The 19,106-nt window shown below is 33.4% G+C and overlaps 1 protein-coding gene across 1 annotated transcript; it reads left to right on the top strand.

Moving 5' to 3' along the window:
• Nucleotides 1–7,514: 7,514 nt before the first annotated feature.
• Nucleotides 7,515–8,108, top strand: LOC137829040 (uncharacterized). Its single transcript, XM_068635835.1, has 2 exons — nucleotides 7,515–7,982; nucleotides 8,046–8,108. The coding sequence occupies exons 1-2, from the start codon at nucleotides 7,515–7,517 to the stop codon at nucleotides 8,106–8,108; spliced, it is 531 nt and encodes a 176-aa protein (XP_068491936.1).
• The last annotated feature ends 10,998 nt before the right edge of the window (nucleotides 8,109–19,106 follow it).

Here is a 19,106-nt window from a genome sequence, read left to right as displayed (position 1 = left end):
TCAATCTAGCACACCATGGTTGAGCCTCTAGTCCCCTATTTAACCTAATTTTCTAGGGTTAAGTCGCTTCATATGTCGCGCTGATGGGCTAAGTGATAAAACATAAAAAGGCCCATTCTATCTCACGTATTCTCGCTTGAGCGAGGTACTCATATTGCGAAATAGTCTTTTTCGGCATCTTTTTCCATTCTGGGACCTTCTAGCTTTCTCTTTTTAGCTCAATTTATTCTCCTTTACTCCAATTTTTCAATCCTCCCTAAAAACTTGCAATTAACACCAAATTTGGGAATAAAATGCTCTTATTCAAATAAAGATCATAAAAATTGTAAAAATGTATAGATTCATAAATTAGGGATTATTTTATATGTAAATTAGCAATAAATCCTCATAAGTGCCTATATTTTAATATGAAATATTACTAAAATTAGGCACTTATCTTTAGGGCTCCTGATGTTAAACATTGGGATAGGGCCATTAGGACTGAGCTTGATTCAATTAAGAAAAATAATACGTGGACCTTAGTAGATCTGTCTAAAGGAGTAAAACTAATTGGTTGTAAGTGGATCTTTAAGAAGAAGTGTCATCCTAATGGATCCATAGAGAAATATAAGGCAAGATTAGTTGCAAAAGGTTTTACTAAAAAATATAACATAGATTACTTTGATACTTTTGCCCTTGTTACTAGGATTTCCTCTATCTGTGTGTTGCTAGCCCTAACATCTATCCATAACTTAGTAATTCACCAAATGGATGTCAAACCAACCTTTCTAAATGGTAAACTAGAAGAGGAAATTTATATGACTCAACCTGAAGGATGTGTAGTTCCAAGTCAAAGAAAAAGTATTCAAACTTTTAAAATCTTTGTATGGTTTGAAACAAGCACCAAAACAATGGCATGAAAAACTTGATATATTTTTCTTTGTGAAGGTTTTTCTACCAAATGATGCTGATAAATGTGTGTATTCTAGATCTAAAAATAGTGAATGTGTCATTATATGTTTATAAGTGGATGGCATGTTAATATTTGGTACATATGATAATATTGTTTTTAAAACAAAACTTTTTCTTGCGATCCAAGTTTGAGATGAAAGATATGAGTGAAGCAAGTGTGATTCTAGGAGTTAAAATTTTAAGGAAGAGAGATACACTAGTGCAAAAAGATTAAAAGAATACTCCTTATTAAGTGCGGGTTTGCGATTAAACGGATTTGTAAAAAACGCGGTGGCATTTTTGCAATTAATTTGATTTACAAATGCGGTTCTAGAGTAAAACCGCATTTGTAAATCAATGCCAATGATTTACAAATGCGGTTTTACTCTAGAACCGCATTTGTAAATTCTTTTTAACCTAAAAATTTGAAGCGCGCCACTCAGTTTCTTCTCTGCTCTTCGTTTCCAGTGTTTGTTGCGCTCAGTTTCACTTTCTTCTCCTCTCTGCATTTTCACCATTGTAAGTTTCGTCCGTTCATTCATTCATTCATTTTCGTTCCCTATTTCGTTTTCATTGGCATTTTCGTTCGTTGGCGCATTTGCATTTTAGGTTACTGTTCCATTGGTCTTCGTTGGTGTTTTCCTGCTCCGCCACCGCCACCGCTTCCGCCGCCGCCTTTGTCGCGTGCCTTTGCCACTCCGATCACCAGCAACCTTGGTTCACGGAAAGGTTGGTGTTGTATTTAAATTTTTTTGAATTTTTATTTAATATTTTGAATTTATATTTTTGTGTATTATAATTTATATATTATTATATATAAATTTGTATTATATAATTTGTATTTTCTTAAATTTATATTATATATTTAGTTAGTTGTTAATTACATTTTAATAAAAGTTTTATGTTATGTTATTTGTTACTTTTAGAATAGAATTATCGTGTTTGGATTGAGTCCGGAGGTGTTCAACCCTCGGCAAATGTGTGAGATAGAATACTAATTATTAGAAAATCCTAACTATTCCAGAATATAAAATGGATCGAGGTTGGATTAATGATGTTCGTATAAGTGATGAGTACGAAAGGGGAGTAGAGGAATTTATACAATTTGCGCAGCGTAACGCGATTATTAGTGGTCATGATGGAGCAAAGATCAGGTGTCCGTGCGTTAACTGTTTGAATGGAAGGATACTGGATGTGAATATCATGAGGGAACACCTACTATGTGATGGGTTTCTTCGATGCTCGTGTTCCACTACCTTCAGATGAGGTAACCACTGTGGCCGATGCATTTCAGACATTCGTTGCCTGGCCTAGAGAGCTCATTCGATCTATGTCCAAACCTCATGTAATAATTTCATTTCATTATATTATTTTTTATTTATATTTATATATTACATATAATTTAATACAAATGTTGTTTATCTTGTAAAAATATTTTCGGCCACCAAGTCCGGAAAAGAAGCGTGAGGTTCCAGTTGACAATCCTCTAGCTTCCTTACGTCTCATTGCTAGTCAGATTGGCAATGAACCTTTTCCAGTTCCGTGGGATGATACATTTTTTCAAATAAACACTGAACTGCCACTGATGATTTACAACACAGATTTATCAGAATTTATATCTGGGAAACAGGAGCTCAATATAAGTATAATTCAATTTTTTATGATGTAAGTATCTTTACCTATTATTCAATTTACTTTATGTTAAATTATTATTGATTATGCTTTAACTAAAAACTTGTAGGTTTTTGCATAGAGTCTGTATCACTGAAGGGAAGGAAAATATGTATGGATTCTTAGATCCTGCATATACTAATCCCGTTGGACCAAACTCATCTGAGACTCAAGCATACATCACTAACAACCTGGAAAAAGAGGGAAAACAAATTTATTTATGCCCTTATATTAATGAGTAAGTTTAATTATATGTCATCAATTATTATTATTTCATGTTTTAAATATTTACTAAGTCTTTTCATTGATGATATAGGCATCATTGCTAGTTACTTGTCTTATCAATGGTTGATAAGACTGCTGTGTGGTTCTGTTCCCTACACAAGAAGATTCCCACAAAATTTAAGGATATCATTGATATGTAAGTACATTATAAACTGAACTTTGTATATGTTACTAATTAACCATCTACTAACGAGGTTTTTTGTATTAACCAGTTCATGGCGTGGATATAACATCCTAAAAGGTCTATCAAGTTCAAATAATTTGAACTGGATAAGAATAAAGGTTTGTAATTTTTTTCTTTCTCTATTATCATTGTTTATCAATATACTAACATATGACTTTTTATTGAATTATAGTGTAATAAACAACCAGGAAGCTATGAGTGTGGCTATTACATTATGCAATGGATGATTACCATTATAAGACTAGGTGTTAAAACTGGTTGGAAAAAGGTACTATATGTGTTAAATCATTTTTATAATTCTTGAACATATATATCTAAAAACTAATTTATGTCAACTTTGCAATGCAGTTATTCACAGACGAAACACCAATGAATGAGGAAGGCATTTCATATGTTAGAGATTCTTGGTTAACATATTTCATAAATTTTTATAACTCTAGCATAGGTAAACAATAGTGGTTTTATTATATGTAATTTGATTACTTGTAAATGTACATTTTGATGATCTCAATTGATTACTATATTTCTGTATTTGTCTGGCTGGGTTTGATCATTATGCAGGTTATTAATTTATATGGTTTATGCACAATACAAACTGCACTTTAAAAAAAACATTATTTACAAATGCGGTCATTTACCAAAACCGCATTTGTAAATGTGATTTACCTATTTACAAATGCGGTCATTTACCAAAACCGCATTTGTAAATGTGATTTACGAATGCGGTTTTTACCAAGACCGCATTCGTAAATCTTAAACCCCTAAACCCTCATCCCTCATTCAGAATAATATACAAATGCGGTTATTTTAAATAACCGCATTTGTAAATCTAATTTATAAATGCGGTTCTTTGACCGCATTTGTATATGTCCGATTTACGAATGCGTGCTGATCAAATGCGGTTCTATAACCGCATTTGTAAATGTAACATAGCCGCATTTATTTTACATTTCTGTGCTAGTGATAGTGTATTACTATCCCAAGAAAAGTACACTAAGAAACTTCTTAAGAAGTTTGGTTACTATTACTTTAAGTTAGTGATCACCTCTTATGATGCTAAATCTAAATTAAAGAAGAATAAAGGACAATCCATTTCTCAAACTTAGTATGCCTAGATAATTGGGAGCTTATTGCATTTAATGAGCTTTTCTATACTAGTTATTGCTTATGCAGTAGGTAGATTGAGTAGGTACACTTAGTTTTCTAGTCAGGATTATTGGGATGTGCTTGCAAGACTCATGAAGTACTTGAGAGGTACAATTGATTATGTCATTGAATATAGTGGATTTCCCGCTATGCTAGAAGGGTACAATGATGCTAATTGTATCTCTGATTCAGATGAGACAAAATGTACTAGTGGTTATGTGTTTACACTTGGGGGTGGTACAATTACATAGAGATCAGCTAGGCAAACAATTATTGCGATCAACAATGGAATCTGAGTTTGTTGCTCTCGAAATGGCTGATAATGAAGCTGAGTGGTTGAAAAACTTCTTAACAAACATTTTGTTAGGAATGAAACTAACCTCATCTGTATCAATGCTTTGTGATTGTCAATTGAAAATAACTATAGCTAAAAACAAAACTTACAATGGAAAGAACAAACATATACAATTGACACATAATTTAGTGAAACAACTACTAAAGAGTGAAACGATTTCTATTAACTATGTCAAGTCAGAACGAATTTGGCAGATCCTCTAACAAAACCCCTAGGGAGAAAACTGATTTTAGAAACATTAAGGGGAATGGTATTTAAGCCACTTGCAAACAAAAGTGATGAAACCCAACCCTTATGATTGATGATCCTATGAATATGGTTCATATGGGTAAAAACAAGTCGCTTGTTAGTTCTGCTAGCACTAAAAATGATTTAAGATCAATTTTTTCCATTCCTATGATGTGTGAAAGTGCTAAATATTGCATTATCGAGGGGATAAACTTTGTGGTTAAAATTCTAGGGTAAAAGAGTTTCAACAATTAACAAAGTTTTAATGATTTTCATATCCCTTATGGGTGGTGTATGATTTGTAGCATAAACTTGATGAAATCACCTATATGAGTGTCAAGTGGGGCCACTTGCATGAGATCTTGGCGAGATCTTTATAACACTCATGAATACCGCACACGTATGGCCTAGTAAGCGCAACACAACGATAACAACAAGTGGCGGGGGGTGTATTGTGATTGATAAACCACTAGCACATACTAAGTGTCTTGGTTCATATAGCTTGCTATACCAACTACATTATGTATTAAGTTCATCAATCTAGGACTGGTTCATATAGCTTGCTATACCAGCTCTGATGCATTACATCTTATATGAACCCAAAACATTATTCTTTCTTTCCTTCTATCTTATATCTTTTGCAATATGTGGGAGATTGTTGTAAATCTGAGAATAATATTGCCAAAGATTTTGTCAAAAACAAAGCAAAACAGTTTTGTGAACCTTTGTGTTTTCTATTCTGCTTCTTCCTTGCCTGATCTTTCGAAGGATTGAAGAACGTTACACAAGGTTGTAGTTTTCGTGCGCCTTTTTCGACCACCTCCAAGCCACACTCCCTTGCTTCCTGGTTGGATCCTCTACACGCGAGTCTGGTTCACTCCGCGATCTCCTTCGTTCTTCTCGGGGAGTTGAAATGCTCAAACAAGAAGCACGTTGAGATTGTTCTGAAGCTGCAACAACTTTGATTGGTTCTTTTCCCTATATAAACAGGAGTTCCGTTCACATCTCACACACAGCTTCTCAGTCTCTTCCTCTTCTCACATCTCATTCACAACTTCCTCACTCCCTCTTCAATCCTTTATTCTTTTCTTTTACTTTATAATTTTTCTGGGTTTTGAATTCTTACTCTAAGGAGTTTACTTGCTAGTTTTGATTCTCAAAAAATTTCAAGAAATTTTTATTGTATTTTAAAGGACTTGGACAATACATCTTTTAAGGCTCGAAGGATACTCTATGCAGATATAGCGGAATAACACTACAGAGCTTTCTCCCCCATAACCAAATGTTCTCTTTTTTCCTGTGTATACATGTATTGTAATCGCTGATATGGTTCAAAAAGATCCTTCTTCATGTCACTTTCCACTCTCATGTCTCATTTGACCAATATCTCATATTGCTGATGTAATTTAAATTCTGCTTTGAAATTAAGAACACAACCCATAAAATCTCTCTTTCCTAACCATTTATCTTCCCACAATTTGGTATTTGTCCCATCTCCAAATCTTTTGTACAAGCCTTTATTAAACTATTTGGTATTATTTTCTTCACCACGTACTTTTCTCAAATCTCTCCATCAAAAGAAAGTGTTTCATTGTATATGGTCCATCCATTACTCTGCAGTCACCATATATATTTTGATTGCAGCAAATGTTTCTAGAGATTATCACCTTCTGATCATATAATTATTACCACCTCCATTTTCCCAATAGAGCCTCATATCGAAGGAGGTGATGTCCATCAATCACTTGTGTGTGTCATACAAGATATAACATGGCTTTAAAACTAAGATTAATACTGCATGTGCCTGATAATCCTTCCACTGTAGTTTTATGATTTTATTCGTTTCAATTTTAATTTTTTTATCTAGTGTTTGAGTCTGTCACTATTTCCTCTTACACCCTAACCTTATGTATGTCATTATTAATTTCCCATCTAGGGATTTTATTTTTTAACTTTTGTTTTGTTTATTTGTACTTTTTAACATTGAGTTGAGGGTATTTGACTAGTATTATTCTATGAATATACTGTGCTCTTCAGAGAGAAATTATTAACATAATTCAACCTCACTGTCGTGCATAAGCGTTCTTCTAAACGCAGTATGATGCTTAGAAACTTCAGTTTTGAGAATAACAATCAAAATGATACATCAAACTTCAAAATGTTAAATTATAATAACTTCACAAAATTTTGTTTTCTTCTATTTCTATATTTTAAATTTTTCTTATTTTTAGTTAATATAAAATTTTGAAGACACTCTTTAAAAATTATTGAGCATGAAAATAGAGAAAAGTATAATGATAGATGATACGAAGATTAGATAGACGACTTTCAGTGACTCGTATTAGGATAATAGAATTTAAGTATAAGTGAACTTCAAAAAATTAACTTTATAAACTAAATTTTATATAAGTAGTTAGAAAAAGATGTTAAATAGTTTTGTCTTTTCTGTTTTAGTTTCCTGTTTCAAATAACTCTGTTACAATAAAGACCTATTATTTAGGAGAGATTCTAACCACTACACTATAGGTATGTAAAGCGTAGAATTTATTTTTTTTGCTTTTGTGTAAGGGCTATTAATAGTCACATATATGTTCAATTTTGTGCACACTTTCTTTGTTCAATTTTCTAAATTTCTAAAGTTTTGATTTCCAACATTCGGTATCAAGAGCTAGGAAAAGGACCTGACTAAAATAGGAGTGTGAGGGTGAGTGAAGCATGACAACTTCAGAGAAATTTGTGACTATAAAGTTTGACGGTCACTACAACCATTGGTCAATGTTGATGGAGAATTTCTTAAGGAGCATGGAGATGTGGAATCTGGTGAGTGAAGGGATTTCGTCATCAACAATAGGAACTTCATCAGCAAGTGAGACGCAGAGGAAGAGCATCGAGGAAGCTAAGCTCAAGGATCTAAAGGTCAAGAATTTCCTGTTCCAAGCAATGGACATGGAGATCATGGGAACTATTTTTTATAAAAGTACATCAAAGGTGATCTGGGATTTGATGAAGCAGAAGTACCAGGGATCCACCAAGGTGAAAAGAGCACAACTACAAGCTTTGAGAAAGGAGTTTGAAATGTTAAATATGAAGGAAGGAGAAAAGATTGATAACTTTATTGCACGAACCCTAACAATGGTGAACAAGATGAAGGTGAATGGTGAAAATACGCAATCAAGCACAATGGTAAGCAAGGTTTTAAGATCTTTGACTCCCAAATTCAATTATGTTGAATGTTCAATTGAGTAGTCAAATGATTTAGATGCCATGACTATTGATGAGCTCCATGGAAGTCTCCTTGTTCAAGAATAGAGAATGCTAGGGTGTTAAGAGGAAGAATAAGCCTTAAGGGTATCTTATGATAAGTCAGGAAGAGGAAAAGGCAGAGGTGTTGATCAAGAGTGATCAAGTGCTTTGTAGAATCCAAATCCAAGATGTTTGATTGAAGGTTGGTTTTGCTATTGTGTTTGGGTGGAATCTAGGTAGAATAAAGTGTGATCCACTCCCTTGTTGAATCTAAAACTAATGTGAATTAAAACCTTTTTGAAATTAAGTGTTTTTCCAACTAAGTGAAAAGAAACCTGTTGTTTTGTCGAATCAACCGGTTGTTTTACTCTTAGGAGTTTTTGAAAAATGTTGAAAGGTTTTTGGTTTGGTTGACTTAACTGTCAAACCAAAACAATTGGTTGTTTCGTGGTTTCAAACAATTGTTTCTTTGAAAATCCTAACAGAATTCAATTTTGAATGGTGAATTTGTTTTAAATGTTTTCTAACTGAATATGCTCCTTCATTAAATGTTTTGACCAATCTTTGGAAAATATAAATAGTTTGTTTATGTTTTCAAATAAGTAAGAAACAGTTTTGAGGAATTCAGTTTGACAGATTTGATCTTAAGATTTCAAGATTCACATCAAGCTTTGGGTTTTCAAGTGAGAGTGGAATAGGATTGCAATTGTATTCAATTCAGATTGTATTGTGATCAGGTGTAATCCTTTCTAAACCTACTGTATTTATGGTGTTGTGTTGCCAAGGAGTGTTGTGTGTTCTTGAGGTGTTCAAGATCAATACTCTTGGTGTGGTTTGCCAAAGGTAGTGTGTTTCTTGAGGGGTTCAAGGTCACTACTTTGGTGTGTTGTGTTTTTGTAATTTGGTTTGGTTACATAGTGGTTTACCGAGTGGTTTTTGGGGACTGGATGTAGCTCTTGGCTTAAGAGTGAACCAGTATAAACTGCTTGTGTGATTCTCTCTTACTCTAAACTCCTTTAAATTCTGTTTTAAGTTGTTTGTGTTTTTAACTGGTATAAACAACCGATTGTGTGTTCCTTTATAATTGTTAATGTTCTAAGCCAACTTGATTCCTATTCTGGATTTATACATAAAATTTCATTAAACCTGAAAAAGCTTTCAAAAACCTCCTTTAAATAATTCACCCCCCCCCCCTCTTGTTTAAGGCCATATATTCTAACAAGAGGCTCATTCCGAGGACGTCGAGGTAGAGAAAGAGGGAGGTCTTATCAAAATAAAGCCACAATAAAATGTTTTAAATGACATCAATTGGGACACTATCAATATGAGTGTCCTAATTGGGAGAAGCAAGTAAACTATGTTGAACAAGAAAAAGAAGAGTTTTTGTTGATGTTATATGTCGAATTTGATCAAACCAAAAGCGAAGAAGTTTGGTTCCTTGATTCTGGGTGCTCCAATCACATGACTAGTAACAAAGAATGGTTCTTAGAGTTGGAGGAAGGACTTAAACAAACCGTAAAGCTTGGTAATGACACCAAAATGGTAGTGGTTGTTAAGGGAAGCGTATGTTTTCAAGTGAATGGCATCACTCAGGTAATTTCAACTATTTTTTACATACCTGAATTGAAGAGCAATTTGGTAAGCATAGGACAACTTCAAGAGAAGGGTTTAGCCATCTTAATTCAGCAAAGGACTTGTAAATCTATCATCCTCGAAGAGGGTTCATTATATAGACTAATATGAGTGAAAATAAAATGTTTTATCTATTAGCATCTATGGGACCAACAAAGAATTTTATGTGTCTTCAAGCTGAAGTCTTTTCTGAAAAATAATCTCATTTGTGGCATCGTCTCTTTGGCCATTTGAATTATATAGGATTGAGAATGCTTGCATACAACAAGATGGTAAATGGCGTGCCTCTGCTCAAAGTTCCAAAGAGATTATGTGAAGTTTGGTTGGTTGGCAAACAACACAGAGAATCTATACCAAGGCATAGTTCAGAGATAGCATCGAAGCAGCTTCAACTTGTGCATTCTGATCTATATGGACCAATCAAACCAGTGTCCAACAGTGATAAAAGGTACATCATAAGTTTTATTGATGATTTTTCATGAAATCAGAAGCTTTTGCTGCATTCAAGAATTTCAAAGCAGGTGTTGAAAAGGAAATTGTTGCACATATAATTTGTTTGAGAAGAGATAGAGGAGGTGAGTTCAACTCAAATGAATTTTGGGGATTTTGTAAAACTCAAGGTATAAGCAGGCAGTTGACAGCGACATACACTCCACAACAAAATGGAATTGCTGAAAGGAAGAATAGAACAATTATGAACACTATGCGCTAAATGTTAGCTGAGAAGAAAGCTCCAAAAATGTTTTGGGCTAAAGCTGTAAAGTGGTATGTGCATATTCAAAATATGAGTCCAATAGTAGCAGTAAAAGAATAAACCCCAGAGGAAGCATGGAGTGGTGTGAAGCCAATGGTGGATTATTTTTAGATCTTCGGGTGTATAACTCATGTTCATATTCTAGACCAGAAAAGGAGTAGGTTGGATTCCAAGAGTAAGAAATGTGTATTCTTGGGGGTTAGTGATGAATCCAAAGCTTATAGGTTGTATGATCCAGCCAATAAGAAGATTATCATTAACAATGATGTGTGATTTGAAGAAGAAGAAAGTTGGGATTGGGGCAGAACTGAAGAAGAGTTGAAGTTAGAAGATGATATAGAAAAAAAATTGAAAACCACACTAAGGAGGAGAATGTTGAGAATGTTTCAGATGGCAGTAACAACTTAGATATCTTATCTTCAAATGAAGTAAACACTGAAGAAGTTGCAGTTGAAGGCGGGGTGAAAGAATCAGAAAAGAACCGGTCTAGATGGAGGATTATGTAATAGGTGAAGGTCTTTCAGAAGAGGAAGATATGGATGCAATGATGATAGCAACATCAGATGATCCATTCTCGTTTGAAGAGGCATTCAAGAGCAAGAAGTGGAGAGAGGTTATGACAGTAGAAATTGAAGCTATAGAGAAGAAAAAGACTTGGGAACAAGTTGATTTGCCTAAAGGTGCTAAGCCCATTGGAGTTAAGTAGGTTTTTAAGACCAAACTTAATGAAAATGGGGATGTGGAGAAATATAAGGCAAGATTGGTACCCAAGGGTTATGCACAACATTATGGAGTAGATTATACTAAAGTATTCACACTAGTAGCAAGACTTGACACCATTCGAGTAATACTTGCAGTACAGCACAATATGGATGAGAAGTTTTTCAGCTTGATGTTAAGAGTGCCTTCCTTCACGGTGATCTCAAGGAGAAAGTTTTTGTGCACTGAATTTAAAAAATCAATGATGATGGAATTTTATATGTCTAATATGGGAAGAATGAAACACTTTCTTGGAGTATAAATGTTGCAAAATTCAAATGGGATTTTTATTTGTCAAAGAAGATATGTGTGAGAGGTGTTAGCAAGGTTTGCAATGGCAAGTATCAATGCTATAAAAAAATCCAATAGTACTTGGTACAAATATGGAAAAAGATAAAGATGAACTAAAGTTAATACAATTTTATTCAAACAAGTAGTTGGAAGTCTCATGTATCTAACTGTGACTCATCCCGACTTAATGTATGTTGTAAGTCTTATTAGCATGTACGTGTCTAGGCCAACCATGTCACACTGGTTGGCAATCAAAAGGATTCTGAGGTATGTTAAGGTAACAACTGAGCTAGGCATTCTCTATAAGAAGGAAGAAAGCAGTGTAAAACTCTTGGCATTTACAGATAGTGGATATGCTAGTGATCTTGATGATAGATGGAGTACTTCTGGATATGTGTTCATGATAGTGTCTGGAGTTGTATCATGGTCTTCAAAAAAATAACCAGTGGTGACTTTGTCTACCGCTGAGGTTGAATATATTGCAGCAATTCTCTGTGCATGTAAGTGTATATGGCTCAAGAGGATTATGGAGAAAATTGGAATGGAGGAAGATGAACGTACTATAATTCATTGTGATAGCAGCTCTGCCATTCAGTTGGCTAGGAATCCAGTTTTTCATGGAAAAAATAAGCATATTCATGTGAGATTTCATTTCCTGAGAGCCTTGGTGAATGATGGTGTTGTGGAACTGAAGTATTGCAATACTCAAAAACAAATTGCAGATTTGATGACAAAGCCAATTAAGCTGGAGCAGTTTGAAAAACTATGTGGTATGCTTAGAATGATTAATGCATCAGAAGTAAACTAAATACATATGTTTTAGTTTAAGGGAGGAAATGTTAGCTATAGTTTTGTATTTTCTGTTTTAGTTTAGTGTTTCAAATAAGTCTGTTACAATAAAGACATATTCTTTAGGAGAGATTCTAGTCAATATGTTGTAGATATGTAAAGCGTAGAATTTATTTTTTCTGATTATGTGTAAGGGCTATTAATAGCCAAAAATCTCTTCAATTTTGTGCATACTTTCTTTGTTTCTTTCTTCAGTTTTCTAAATTTATAAAGTTCTGATTTTCAAAGATGAAAAAAAAATGTGTAAGTTTATATTTTAAAGTAATTAGTTGTGATTTGTCTCTCTACAAAATGGGATTGTATACGGACATGTCTACCTAAACCAAAGTGGGGAAGAAAAATCATCATAGAAAGGTAGTAAAGAGAAAGAAAAAAATACTAAAGAAAAGGCTGAGCTTTGCATATAATTTATTTCCCTCTCCAACACAATCTTAAAAATATGTTATTTGACAATATTATGATCAATATACTTCAACAGTAACTTTAATATATCCTAATGAGATTTTTAATAATTTTTCATTTCTTAAGCATACCTATTAAGATCCATATATGTTTTCCAGTAAAATTGGCTGTATCACACATTTCTGGTGCAGATCATGACAGAGACAAAATGAATTTGAAAAACCACTCAAGAAATATGTCAAACATGTTATCAATGTGGAAAAGGTTTAAAAGTATGTCAGCACTCAACTTTTTTTAAAACGCATTTAATGGTACAATAACTTTTCTGTCAATGAGTTTAGGAATTTCTTATAACAATAAAGAAATTTAAATGCGCGCTTAGTTAGTTCATAAGAAACGTACACTTTTTAATTTCGAAAAAAAGGAGCGTGTAGCATTGGAGTCTAATTTTAATGATTGTAGCAGATTTGGACCAAGAAAATTGGCTACTAAAAAGATTCCTGTTGCTTTCGCAGCGTGGTTTCAATAAAGCCCTTCTCTATTGAACCAACTCTATCTTAATAATTACTCGATTAATATGCAACTTTTTTAGGAGGAGTTTTTCTGTTCATCATTCATGCAATTCTAGAAATTAAGTTATTTGAAAACAAAAAGATATTTATCGACATTACATTAATGCACATAGACAGATTACTGTTTGTTTCTTCTAATTTTTGTCTCAGACTGTAAGCCACCGGTTAGAGCAAGTTTAATTTAATCTTCTATCTAACTCAATTATTTTTAGTTAAGTTCAATTTTTTATTTATTTACCAATCTAGCTTAATTATAATTTGGTTTAGTTGAGTCATATATAGATCGAATAATTTTTCAAAAATATTTTAATGTTTCTTAATAATAATAAGGTTACGAGAACATCTATAATGTATAAAATTTGTTAAAACGAGATAAATAGAAATATAATATGAATTAGTAATTTGTCTCCAAAAATTATCTAGTAATGGTATCTTTCATCAAGAAACAGTAAAATTGTTAGTGATGATAACACCCAATTTACATGCAAATACAAAGATAATAAAGAAAGAAGGAATCAGGTGTAGTATATACGTATTGGAGTATTAGACAATGCGAGTCCCGACGTGTGGAGGGTGGTGGCGTGGCAGAGTACTAGCAGGGCAGAATGAGTAAGGTTATCGGTGACATGAGATGAGAGAAAATTCTTATGAATCCATATTTTAGTCTCAAGTCTCACAATCATTAAAGCAAAAAGAAATAATACTTATAAATTTGTGTAAAATATTATTTTTTTCCTGTCCTATTCTTATTCAATCTTTTCTCTACGAATGTGTTGTATCTTATTGTTATTCAAAAAAAAATTCTACGATTATCAAATAGAAAAGATATTTATATATTGTATGGGTCAGTAGGAGACAAGACGAGTTTGTTTTGATCTTGGTGATTGATTGTCCAAGTCAAACAGCACAGAGACACAATAAATAAACAGACAACAACAACAGTAGTGTTGAATGAGTCAATTCGCATTTCGAAATATACGGAAAATATCTTCAACATAACAAATAAAACTGATTAACGGAAAGATACACGTTTTGGTATTAAAGGAGGGTCCATAAACCTATACTATAAATAGAGCCCTCTATGGAGAAGTAAGATACGTTTTTCACATTCTATCAGAACACACCTAAACTAGAATACTTACTTGAGCGTCGAAGTACCTTTTGCAAGTAACCCCCGACCGGCCGAGCGTCAGCACTAAAGGAAGGAGACTCAAAGAAATTAGGAGACCACTGACATAACAATCGTACATCCAGTCACAGGTACTATCTGAGACCCTCGGCCTATACAGGTACATGTATATTTGTTCAATGCATGCCTATTGTTTATATATAATCAGATTGGAGAGATGTGTTTCATATAACTTGTTACTTCCTATGTTATGCATATCTACCAACAATTACACCAAACTATTATCTTATTTTTACCACGTATAGTATACATTGATACACGTTTTATATACATCTATATGAAAAATATAGTAATTCCAATACTTGCCCTCTAGTTGGTGAGTAAATATCATAGACTCTCAACTTGTTTCACAAAGTCACGAACTGATCTTTCTCGAGAGGCTTAGTAAATATACCTGCTAATTGACAATGTGAAGAGACATGTGATAGACTTATCATCCCAGCTTGCAATTTTTCCCGTACGATGTCACAATCTATCTCGATATGCTTCGTACACTCATGACATACAAAATTTGTTGCAATATGGAGTGTCGTGTGGTTATCACAATACAAAGGTGTACGCATGCTAATTGGAACTTTGAGGTCTCGTAGGATATAATATAACCATGTTAGCTCCAGACAAGCATTTTTCATGGCCCGATATTCTGCTTCGGCAGATGACCTTGATACGTTGGTTTGTTTCTTAGACTAACAGGATACCAATGAATTTCCCAGGAAAATGCAATAGTTGTTGAGTGATCTTCGAGTAATACGACATCCTCCCCAATCTAAATCGCAATAGGCTTTCATCTTAAGATCATTATTAGAGGGAAGTAATAATTATTGCTCGGGTGTCCGCTTGATGTACTTCAGAACCCGTAATGTTGCATCCTAGTGTGTTTTGCGAGGCTCTTGCATAAACTGACTTAAAGTTCTAACTGAATAGACAATATCTAGCCTTGTGATGGTAAGATAAATGAGTCTTCCAACTAACTTGCGACATTTAGTTGTGTCATGTAATAAATCACCATAAGTAAGAGTGAGTTTTAAATTTTGCTCCATAGGGAACTTCTATGATTTTACCCCAATTAGACAAAATGTCTAACGCGTATTTTCTTTGAGACATAAAAATGCCATGTTTAGACCGAGAAAATTCAATTCCCATAAAATATTTTAAGGTGCCAAGATCCTTGATTAAAAGATGTTGGAGAAAAAATTCCTTGAGATACTTGATCTCACCATCATCATTTCCTATTAAAAGCATATCATCGACATAAAGCAAGACAATTGTGAAAGATGATCCAACAATTTTGGTAAATAAAGAATAGTTTGTTTTTTATTTAATATATCCTGCTTTTTTAATAAGCTTAGAGAAAGTAGCAAACTTGTTTCAGGATGCTTGTTTTAATTTGTACAAGGACTTATGATGCCAAAAAACTAGATTTTCCCCCTATCAGCGAAATCTGGGAGGAAGCTCCATGTAAACAATTTCATGAAGGTCACCGTGCAAAAATGCATTTTTTACATCAAGTTGATACATGAACTAGTTTCTAACAGCTACAATAGTGAAGAGACAATGTAATGTCGTAAGTTTAGCAGTAGGAGAAAAAGTCGCAATATAGTCAATCCCTTCCACTTGCATGTAGCCTTTGGTGACTAAGCATGCCTTATATCGTTTGATGCTCCCATCAAACCTGTATTTTATTTTATAAACCCATCGACATTCCATGGGTTTGTGGCCAGCTGCTAATGAAACAATGCTCCAAGTGTTGCTTTTTGTCAATGTTGATAATTCAACTTCCATGGCTTCCTTCCAGTGGGGACAGAGAATGACCTGATCATATGATGAAGGCTTTCTATGTGTAGAAATATTAGCTAAAAAAATGCAGTGAGCAGAAGATAAGTTGGAATAAGAAATTAAATGAGAAACTGGGTATCATGTACTTGGGAAAGAACCTTGGCTAGGAGTGCACTGATAGGCGCGAGGTGGTAGCAAGTAATCTTTATGCCATGCAGAAGGATGCTTGAGATATGTAGAATGTCAAAGTGGTTGTATAGAAATATTAGGGGATGAATTAGGCGCAGGAGATTCAATGGTCATTGGTTCAAGAATAGGCTCAATGGATATGAGTTCGGTAATGAGCTCAATAGGTATTTGTTCGGTAATGGGCTCACTGGGCAAAGTTGGTGAAGCCGATTTTCAGTTCGGTAGTGTGGTTGGAAATGTACAATTATAGGTTGCCAAAAATACGTAAATGTGTAACAGATAGAACTAGGTTGTATAATAGTTGAAAGGGTGTTTTATCTGATAGAATGGGGGAAGGTAAGTGGTTAATGAGGAAAATCACAGTTAAAACACAATCTCCCCAAATATTCATAGGTAAATTAGAATGATAAGAAGAGATCACACAATTGTGAGGATATGACGGTGTATACACTCAACCACCCCGTTTTGTTGGAGGGTATAGACACATGTGTGTTGGCATTCAATAAAAAATTGACGCATGGAAAGAAATTTCGTACCCTTATATGTTCAAACGACTTTAACACGAATGTAAAATTGTGTATATGCAAATGTGATGAAAGATTGTAGTATATGCTCAGTATTTGATTTGTGTTGCATCAAAAAGACCGAAGTGCATTTAGTGAAATCATCGACGATGGTTAAAAAAAATCATGCATTTGAATAAGTAGGTGATTTATTATGAGGACCCCAAATATCATGTAACAAATCAAATGGACGTTGTGTATTTATTGCACTAAAAGAAAAAGACAATTTTGTTTGTTTAGAAATGGGACAAATATTGTAGTTATTATGAGTACACATATTGAAAGAAAATAATAAAGATGCCAATTTTAAACGAGATGAAGACAAATGGCCAAATCTCATATGCCAGAGATCCATTTTGTTGGAAACATGAAAAGTGTCAGACAATTTTTGAAAGGTTTCATGTAATAAAAGACCACCTCATTGCCAATTATCCTCCCTGTAGCTAAATCCTACAGGATACAACCATTTGGAAGTAAGACCATGCAACAATTTAGAGCTTTAGTGAATTTACTTGTTGAAATAAGATTTAAATGAAAAGAAGGGACACATAAAATATGCTCTAATTTGATATCCGTATTAAATTGGACGATCCTTTGGACATGATTGGGGCTATTGAACTTGTAGGAAGGTTTACCAAAAAAACTGATGATGGAGTTGAATTAATAAATAATTTTGGATTTGAAACAATATGATCAATTGCCCCACTATCCAAAATTCATGGTTTTGTGAAGACAAAATTTACTAAAGTATTAAAGTTCATGAGAAAACCTGCTGCATTTGCATAAACATCATGGTTACCCAAATTAATCATCGACAATTTTTGTTGTGTCTCGTCCGGTATAATTAATGAATATGCCTGTCGAATGTTAGACAAGGGAGACATCACTAAAATATTAGATCGGACACCTTTATAGGCATCATTGAGACCCATAAGAATTTGCATTAAATAGTCTTCTTTCATCTTGCCATTGTATGCTTTCATTTTATTACAAGGCAAGAATGAGCGATATGTGTCTAACTCGTCCCAAAGGCTCTTGATTTTTATGTAATATGATGAAACAGACAGAGTAATTGTGGCAATGACTTTTTGTATCTGAAAAATTGCAAGAGCCATTGATTTGCTCCACGTCAAGTAGTTCGAGCCATTCTATTTCTCTAGTACAAGTAGGTGTCTGGGTTGATCTGACTGATGTACATAGTATGGATTTGATGTATTCGTAACAGCGTCTTTGGAGTTTTCGGCAGATATGGTTGTGAAGGGAAAAAATGGTGAAAGAAAATTTTGCAGAGTCATCAAAAACGGTGCTCTGACACCATATCAAATATTATGGAAATAATATTTCTGTATATTCATTCAACGTATGTCTACTGTTTATATACAATCAGATTGGAGAATATATGCTTCATATAATTTGCTACTCCATATGTTATGTCTATCTATCAACAATTACATCAAACTATTACCTTATTTTTACCACGTATGTTATACATTGATACACTTTCATACATGCATATGGAAAATATATATAATAATTTCAATAACGATGTTATCAAATGTGTTATGTCTTATTTGTTAAGACTTAATTGTTAGAAAAAGGTTATGATATGTTTTCGAAAATAAAATTTGAGTGATTAAAAATATAAATAACTTAGAAGTATTCAAAATTTATATGAAAGAGAAAAAAAACTTTATTTTAGATTTATTGAAAGAAGAGTTGACTACAATAAAGAAATTAAAAAAAAAAGAGATAAATATCTCTAGAAAAAGTTGAATGACTGAGAGAAGAAAATATGAAAAATCATATCCTAACATTTCACAACCAAAGAGTCCACAATAGATAGATAAAAAAAAAGATGAGGTTGATAAGAAGATATACAAATTGAATGTCAAATTAAATGAAGATGTGATTCCATGAAAGAAAGAAAAAGATAAAAAAATTACAAGTAAAAAAGAGAAGAAAATCAAATATTAAAAGAAGAATCAAATTTAAATAAAGAGATATTAAGGCGCTAAGAAATATTAAAGAATATTTATTTCTTATTTAGATTTTCATGAAATTAAAATTGAAATATTGTTAAAATTCGAT

This window comes from Phaseolus vulgaris, chromosome 7 (genome assembly GCF_000499845.2).
Source record: "Phaseolus vulgaris cultivar G19833 chromosome 7, P. vulgaris v2.0, whole genome shotgun sequence".
Classification (NCBI taxonomy): domain Eukaryota; kingdom Viridiplantae; phylum Streptophyta; class Magnoliopsida; order Fabales; family Fabaceae; genus Phaseolus; species Phaseolus vulgaris.
Note: the sequence above shows the minus strand (reverse complement) of the source record. Positions and strands in the feature narration are given on the sequence as shown.